Source organism: Gavialis gangeticus, unplaced genomic scaffold, assembly GCF_001723915.1.
Source record: "Gavialis gangeticus isolate Ggan-Ray unplaced genomic scaffold, GavGan_comp1, whole genome shotgun sequence".
NCBI lineage: Eukaryota > Metazoa > Chordata > Crocodylia > Gavialidae > Gavialis > Gavialis gangeticus.
This window is the reverse complement of record NW_017729001.1, coordinates 32,993,556-33,002,345: the sequence shown is the minus strand read 5'-3', so window position 1 is coordinate 33,002,345 and position 8,790 is coordinate 32,993,556. Positions and strand designations below refer to the sequence as shown.

The 8,790-nt window shown below is 54.1% G+C and overlaps 1 protein-coding gene across 1 annotated transcript in view; it reads right to left on the bottom strand.

The window, feature by feature from the left end:
* The window catches only part of LOC109290622 (beta-crystallin B3-like), a 15,332-nt gene extending 12,419 nt beyond the window's left edge, over nucleotides 1-2,913 (bottom strand). Inside the window, exon 1 of the mRNA XM_019507345.1 lies at nucleotides 1,388-2,913. Coding sequence (XP_019362890.1) covers nucleotides 1,388-1,462 — 75 coding nt within the window. The 5' untranslated portion in view covers nucleotides 1,463-2,913. The remainder of the gene's footprint in view (nucleotides 1-1,387) is intronic.
* Between the last annotated feature and the right edge of the window lie 5,877 nt (nucleotides 2,914-8,790).

Below are 8,790 nucleotides of genomic sequence, written 5' to 3'. Positions count from 1 at the left end.
ACTGCCTCCCCGGAGAGAAGCAGGCCCGCCCCGGCCCCGGGTGCGCTGGAATTGACCCTGACCACCTCCCCACACTGGAACTGGCCCAGGGCCAGCAACCCTCCTGGCAAGGCGGACAGCTCCTGCTCGGACTCGAGAGTCAGCACTGAGCACAAAGCACAGGGTGCGATTTCTCCGAGGGTCAGCAGAGGCAGAGGGCAAACCAGGCACTGGCCTGTCGAACGGACCCGAGACACGTGTCACAGCCTGCCCACAGCTCACCCGGGACCCTGCTCCAAGCTGCAGTCTCCCACCCCGGAGGCTGGTGCGCTGTGCCCGGTTTCTCTCCCCTCCAGATCCTTGTCCTGGCCTTTCCTTCCAGCACGGGTTGAGTTAGCTGCATTTGCACCTGGGGCCCTCTGGGTAGCACAGTTGCCCCTTCCCAACCCCGGCCCAACTTGCTCAGGTCGAGTTGCAAACCCAGGAGCAGGAAACAGCAGCTCTGAAGGCAATGCCAGTGGCGATGCCCCGAGAGAAAAGCCGTAGCACCCACCTGCACCGCATGCATGGGAGCTGCCAGCCACCACCACCAGCAGAAATCCCCAGGCAGGGAATTGCAGGGGACACCCAGAGCCAGCCAGCCCACCGGACCTAGCCCTCAAGCATGTGTGGGCAAGACCCTCTGTCATGGGGAGCCCAATTACAAAACCAAGAGCCACAGTGCAATGCCACCCACTCAGCTCCCATAGCAATCACAGGGCTGACGCCATCTCCTCTCCAGAGAGCGGGAAAGCTGCACCGGAGGGGTGTTATCAAATGCTAAGGATGCTAGCCCTTGCCTTCTGCTGCTGCCCTGTCTAGTCCCTGCAGAGCCTCGGTGGGTACAAATGCCCACGCTGCTGCGATGGCCTGATGTTCTTCCGTGCTTTCACAGAGAAAGCACGGCAGCAGCACCGGCCCTGTGCAGGGCTCCAATGTCACCCTCGTTCACAGCACTTCTCTGCCCCCCCTCCCAAGGAGACCTGCCTGTGAGCAGCCACAACAGCCACCCAAGCTGCTTTCACCAGCAGAGACAGGGCCATGCCACGGCCATAAGGAATTTAGCTTCAGAAAAAGTCTCTTCCTTGACAGAGACCCTCTGCTAAGCTGCTATGGATGAGGGGGTGATTGGGACAAGGAGGAGGCCTGGAGCAGCCCCCTTCTGCAGGCATGCACGGGGAAGAGGCAGGAGGGATGGCATCAAGCAGCTGTGTGCTGCTCGGGGCGACGGGACGGGGCTGGTTGAAAACGGGTGACAATAAACAACTGCCGTACGCTACAGCTCGAGTCTGCTGCCTTGGCCACCGGCTCGGAGGCCTGCTCTACCCCTGAAGCAACACAAGCCCATGACCGACCATCATGTCTGTACCTTGAACGTGCCGGTTCTTCCGCCAAAAGTGTCCCCAGTGGCCATCTGCTCAGAAGGGCTCAGCTGGTCAGTCATCGTGCCTGGAAAATCCCGAATCACAAGGCGTCAGCACCAGGCCAGGTTCATCATGTCCCGTTAGTCAGGCACTAAAGCGGGTGCTGGAGCGTCAGGCACCTGCTGATGATGAGAGCATCTCGCCTGACCTGCAGCATGACACAGGCCAGAGCATCCGACCCAGCCATTCCCGTAGAGCCCAGTCAGCGGGATGGGGATAGCAATGACACCATCTACAAAGGCTCAGGTGGGGGCATGGCAACACCACAGCCTCTGCAGAGCCGCTCCAGCAGCTAGTGGCGTTCACTGCCACCACTTCTCAGCATGGGTTGATCTGGGTCTGCAAGGCCATCAAGCATCCCCTGACTACACTCTCTGGACATGGCCCAGCCCCATTCAAACGGCATCTTTCAATCAGCACCAGGATGTCAGTGGCTGCCTATCTCGGCACATCCCCTGCCCCTTTGCAAGCCCATGCGAGGACACAGCTGGCCAGCCATTCCTTTGCCCTAATCACCAGGAATTTGCAGGGCCAGTGGAGAAGAAAAAAAGAAACCAAGCTCCACTCTTGCCCTTGCAAAAAAATACTAATTAAAGCCCCATGGCACGGCTCCCGAATGGGAACATTGCTCTGCTAACGTGCCCGTGCTAACTGCTAGAAGCAACCCAAGTCAAACGAGCGTGGCCACCAGTTGCTGCTACCTCTTCCGGAGGAGTTTCGGCTGTGCCGGGCCAGGCCGGGAGGCTGGCATATTTATGGGGTGCCTCTGAATAGAGCAGCACACAGTTTTGATGCTGATGCAGCAGCTGTCTGTTGAATTCCGTACAGCAGATTTCACTTCAATAGCAAGGGCTCGCGGCACGCTGTGGAAACAGTATTCAGATATCTCCCCACCGCGCCTTAGACCCTGCCGCACAGATTAGTGGCGAGCTCCGCATCAGCATGTTCACACTGCTCCTCTCCAGACTCTTTGGAAAACTCCCCCATCAGCGGTTTGCGGAGGGCCCCAAGCCGAGCACGGCAAAAACGGTGCAACACACTGACGGCGTGTTGCCAGCCTCGAAGTGAGCTGGGGTAGGGCAAGGGCTCGGTGTCGGGGGGTGCCTGCGGTCCCGCAGCCGGGGAGCCACTTACCTATTGGATGATGACACGCGAGCTGCTGGTCTCCATCCTCCTCTCCCTTCCCATCCTGTCCCTGTGTCACCCATTGAGATCTCACACCGATGCTAGGGAAAGGCATCATCCTTCTCCCCAGATGCACACCTTTAGGCCTGTTGCTGCCTCCCCGACCTCCCCCAGCAATCCTTCTCCTGGGGACCTCATGATAAATGCAGTTGTGCTGGCAGACGCAGGGGTAACCCATCCATGTGTTACACTTGGGAGGAAGGAAACTCGGAGTTGGTCGGTCAGGACTACTGAAAAATGCCTGGTGCAGACAGAGATCTGTCCCTTGGCAGGGGATGGATCTTGGGCTGGGTAGGAGCACACTGAAGTTTTGGAGTCTCCTACCCCCAAAAGCCCCTTCAGTGCCAAGTGCACATCATGCACTAGGGTCAGCCGGGCTCAGCTGGGTGCAAATCAACCTTGCAGCCAGGCACCCTGGCTCAGCCCTGATGAAGGCAAGCACTTAAGTACGTGCTTAGCCATGAGCCCACAAGCCAGGCCCATGCCCTCTGCAATAGAGCCCAAGCACCGCGCAGAAAACAGGCAGGCGAGGAGCAGCCAGCGCTGGAGCAGACCGCGTTTGGTCCGAGGGCACAGCCGCCAGTGCTTTCACCCATCACCGTCTCCTGGCCTCAAGCCGGAGTCATAATTCAGGAGACAATCCAAGAGCCGCTTTGTTATTCACCTAGATGCTGGGGGAGACTTTTGCGGGGTTGTTTTTAACAAGTGTGGGAGTGTGGCCTGGGTGCGTGGCTCCAGGGGAAGCACAAGAGTGTCTCGGTGGTGTGAGCAGGGAGCAGGCCAGGGGACGGGTGGAGACGGAGGGGCAGGGATTGCAGGGATGAGCCAGGCAAACGCTGGCAAAAACCTGCCATCCCAGCATCGTCTGTGCATTGCTCGTAAAGGCCTGATCGCTCGCAGCATCACGCCATGGCCCTCAGCGTGGCTCCAGACCCTACCCAGGGAGGGTGGGATGAAAGTCACCGTCTCAAAGACACTTCTGCCATTTCTCTTTACCTGAAGCCTGGGCAGTCCTCCCCAGGGCAGAAATGGGCTGGGCGACAGGCTGCAACGACCCGTTTTCATGGCAGAGCTGTTCTGAGAGCAGCCGGCACGCGGTGAGACGACGCGAAACCCTCCACGAAATGCAAGCGGCACCACAGCTTCGTACTGTAATTTATTGTCGTGGTTTGCAACACACCCTGCACATGCGGAGAGCCACCAAAGACAGCAGTGCACCGACACTCATGTTTATTGCAGCTTCTTTTCACATTTCCCCCCATCCACGAATACGAAATCTCACGGTTGTAAAACAGAGACCACCACTTCCATACAGAGCAACGAGCACTCAGGGAGGGATCAGAAGAGGAATAACCTGCCAAAGACTCATATGACACTGTGATTTTTCCCGTTTAACATTCAAAATATAGGCATTTTCCCCACGGACTCATTTCTTGGTAGCATCCTCACTTGCATTGAGTTTTGCAATGACTGAAGTGCCCATAAATCCTACTTTGTTTTCCACGCTCATGGAGCTTGAACATTGATAAGGCAGTTGCAAAACATGACAGAGGGGACGATGTCTCATATTGATTTTCTTCCAAGCTGAACTCACTTTCCTCTTGCTGTCAGCTTCTTGAACCCCTTTGAGAAACACTTGCAGCACGTGGTTAGAAAATATTCTTCTTTTTTTTTTTAAATACCTGGCAAAGCTAAACTTGGAATCAGTCATACAATAAGTTTCACAACAGCCAGAATATCCATTTTACGTAGGAAACTATGTAGTACAAAATATTTTCTATAGCACAATATATTTATTAACTGTGTGATCTGTATTTACAGGGTCTATAAGGCTATGTGGAACAATATAAAAAATTTGAACTATACAATAGCTCCTTTAAACAGGCCAAGATACAATCAGCATGTCTGAAGTGGTCAGAAGATAATCCTCCAGACCTTCCCCTTCCTCTCCAAAACCCATCAAGAGATGTGAAAAAGTATTTTGAGAGAGAGCTTCATTAAAAAAAATAATATTGATAATAATAATAATAATACTCCCAGCTGCTGGGACCAGAGCCAACAGTGCCTGAGGGACAGCACACTGCTATGACAGGAGTCCCAGGCGGACCCTGGAAGGGAAATACTTGACACTGCTCATCACAGCCCCCTGCCCTGTGCCACGGCTATGACACCTGGCTCCGGGCAGAGAGGTGGCTCACCATGTCCACCTGAAGTCAGGCAGGAAGGGGGCACCTTAGACACTTAACCGGCTTGGAGAGGCCCGAGTTTTCATAGGCAGCAACCCGCTGTGTCAGGCTATGCTGCCTATGAAAGCTTACTTCTGAAGCAGGCCGCTTCCAAGGTGCTGCCCTACCCTGGCCTCTTCCTTGCTTTGGCCAGAAAACCTTGGCCACGTCCACCTGGGGCAATAGAGGACTTGGTGCACGTGCACCCAATTCAGGCCTGTGGAGGATGGAAAGGCCAGGTCTTGCTTGGCATGCTTTTGCTTGGACGCAGGCAAACTAAGCCTGCAACACACGCCCGAGGAGACCAGCAGAGCCGTGGCTGGCCCCTGCCTTGCCATGCCGTGGATGGGGTGGTTTTGCCCTCCGGTGCACGTCCCTGTGGAGGGGGCAGGCTGCAAATGCCCTTTCCTAACCGGATAGAGCTGGCCCACACACGCTTCTACAGCCCCCGTCACTGCAGTCCCCCGGTACCTCCGACACGGGCTAGCGGAGGTGAGTCCCTACACAATGATCCAGGGCATGGGGAGTGGGGACTGCCATGGCCCTTCCAGTAAAACAGCGGGTGCAAGAGCAACCCAGGATGGAGTGGCCCGTCTGACGGGAGGACCGACACAAGGGAGTTTTCACGGTAGTGAAGAGTGCCAGTGGGATTCCCGACTTGCCACAACCACGATTAGCTAGCGCCCCTGCCCCCGAGGACCTCGACGCCCGTCTCTCCCGTCTACTCTGAATGCAGGATCGCTCGGCAAAAACATTTCCCTCCCAACAGCTGTTTGGTGTTCGTCTCTCACAAGAAACCCGTGCACAAATCTCACAAGGGTCGTTGGCGTTGTCAGCTACACTCTTTCCCTCTTGAGGCTCCGGGCGTTATCCCTCGAGAAGCACCATGCCCAAAGCATCTGGTCGCAGCCCAGATTAAAGGTGAGCTCGGTTCAGCAGGCTTCAGCATCGGCCCGACGGGGGAAGGTATTCACATGGTAATGAGGGACAAAACGAGCCAGACCGAGGCTCTCCACTACATCGGCCCTTCTGGCCTCATCCAAAGGAAACGCAGTTCACTAAGCAAGCAGGGAGCCCTTCCCGCCAAGGACAGCCACTGGGGACAGACCAATCACCTTTCACCATCCTTCACAAAACACTGTGCCGAACCCATGCCAGTCATCCTGCACAGGCAGCCTCTGCCCCCCCGACCCCCGAGACGCTCTCATCCAACACGGGTGCAACGAGTTCACTGCAAAACGCACTTCCAGCATCGCAGAGCTGTAACAGGGGACACAGGGGATGAAGATCGCAGCTGGCTTCTCTGGGTGGCAGCACGTCAGAGGGCTCCTCGTGCTGTAGGCCGTACTTGCCTTGCCACTGCTTTGCCTTAGAAAGACCTCACCCCCTACTCCGTTATAGTCCTGTACATGCAACCGCCTCAACAGTGGAATATTCTACTAATTCAAGGTAAAACCGCAAAGTGCAACAACAGAAACGTCACGATGAAATCACTGCTGCGGCTGGAGAACGCACTGGAACAAGTCCGCAAACAAGCGTTTCTGAATCCGTCACTGGCTGCTTCTGACCTAAAATGTGTCTGGTAGCTTGCCAGCAATGAGTGGGGGGAACCAAAAATATGGCAGAGTAAAACTGTGCGTCTGTTCAAGCAACAAGCTTCTTTTTTCTTTTTATTCCTACATGATTGCGATAAAAAACCCAACACGTTTCAAAGGCCAGAAAGCAGCAAGAGGGCATCTTTCTATACAGCAGATAAAACAAACCAGTAAGTCTGACCTGGCTTGTAGGAAGCACAAAATTGTACAACGTGTAAATGAGGGGAATTTGCCAAACTGAAACGGAAGACACCTGCAACGGTCCAACAAATAAGAAATGCAGAGGCAGTACAAATCTGAACATGAGAAGGATCAAGTCAGGGGAAAGATGCTCCTAATTCCAGTTCAGAGGCACCAGCCTGATTTACAGTCACTTTTTTAAAATACTGATCTACTGATGTGGGAGGAAAAGCAGCGTACACAGGAACGACCTGAACTGGAGAAGACAAAGCTTGCTCTGCTGGAGCTCCCGTACGCTACCGGGAGTGCCAAACGCTCGCTTCTCCCCAGCCATCGTGCTTGAAGAAAAGAGCTCAAGCAGAGGCGAGTTAAATGACTCCGAAAATAAACTCCAAAAGTTATTAATTAACAAAAAAAAAACCATACATGAAGAACATGCAGAAAGCTAAGAGTTCACTCCTGCCTTAGAATAACAGCGAGATGCAATTTGTGGCCTGGCAGACCAAACAAAGAAGGTGAGAAATGTAATAAGGATCATTTGAAATTAAAATGAAATTCTACAAAAGCAGAGACTTTTGTGTATGTAATAATTAATGAGCCGCTAATATAAATGTTATACTACATGATGGGAACGTGGAGGGCAGGAAATAGGCCATTAATTCATATGTGGTACAAAGAAATGAGAGATCAGAAAAACACACTTTCCCGTTCAACCACATTCTAAAGATTTCTTTTTTAATCAGACATATTTAAGATTAAACATTTCTCAGCAGTTATTCAACTACTCAGTACAGTAAATTTCAGTGCATTGTCCAAGCAGAAGTGGAAACGCATACATATTCAAAGGGCTCTGCTAATATCCAATCACAATCCCCCTCAGTTTCCCAGCATGCACAGCAAACCCTGCAGCTAACAACCCAAAGAATTCGTGGCTTTTGTCCGGTGACATCAGGGAGCGTCAGACGAAACGCGCTGCCTGGCATTAAAGAGACGCCGCCGACCCGCTGAATCCCGACATCGCTCCCCCACCGCCCAAGTGTTCTTGAGACTCGGTGAAACGTACCTGGGCTTCAAACACTTCTCAAGAAAAAAGGCACCCAACACACTTAGTGCGGGGCAATTAAAAAAGCCCCATAAAAAACCGCAACCGACGTGCTGCCGTCACCTGCAGAAACCCTGCCGCTAATTAAATACTGCTCAAATTGTACGTGCCAACACTGTCGAGAACATCTGTGTGCAGCTGCCAAGACGTGGGGGGTGTTGCATTAAAAACAGAAGCGCACACAGCTTGCTTCAGAGAGCGCCTTTTCCAAACGGAAAACCAGGGCCCGCACACTCAAACAACAGGCAGGGAACGGACACGGCTCTTTTTAAAAATCAATCCACAGCGGCCCTCTAACAACCGCACTCACGCGGGAGCCTCACTCCCTTCCTGGGGCTGGGGCGGGGGAAGGTTTGAAACCACCTCTGCACAGGACAGAGGGAGGTGGGGGACTCCACTTGCCCGCAGCGCCAGCGAGAGGCTGCCGACCTGCGTCAGAGGTGGCTGTAAGAGCAGTGCCTCAAGCATCGCTGCCTCTGGATGCAAAGCAGGGCAAAGCGCAGAGCAAAGATAGTTGTTCTGCTACGGAAAAATACCTGCTTGCACTTCTATCACACAGGGGCTCTTGCAGCCAGGACTGTGGCTTGGAAAGGGAGAAGGAGGCACTGGACTGGTCTCTCCCCGGGGCTTGCTGAAGTCACCTCGCTGGTGACTTCTCAAGGACAAGACTTGGCACGTGGTTTATGGCAGCGGAAGTCGGAGCTGGCAGACCAGGCATGCCCCTTTGGTTCACCGTGGAGGGCCACGGCCATCGAGCTGTCGAGAGTGGGACCACGCAAGAGGATCACGTGTGCAAGTGGTGGTGCAAGACTGTTAGGATCCGAACTGTCAGCTGGATGTAAGGACTGCAGTGCAGTTTGCAGCAAATGCGATGCTTGTCCCCTGCCACGCCACCGCGGTGGCTTTGCCCGGATGGCTGCGCTGGCAGGCCTGCTCCAGGGCTCTGCTGCACTAGGTTACAAGAGCAGCCGAAAGAAGAGCTCTGGGCGACTTGGATTCATTTCTCCTTTCCCAGTCACCTACTTTCTCTGTTGGAGCTGGGAGGGGGGGGGGGGGGGGGG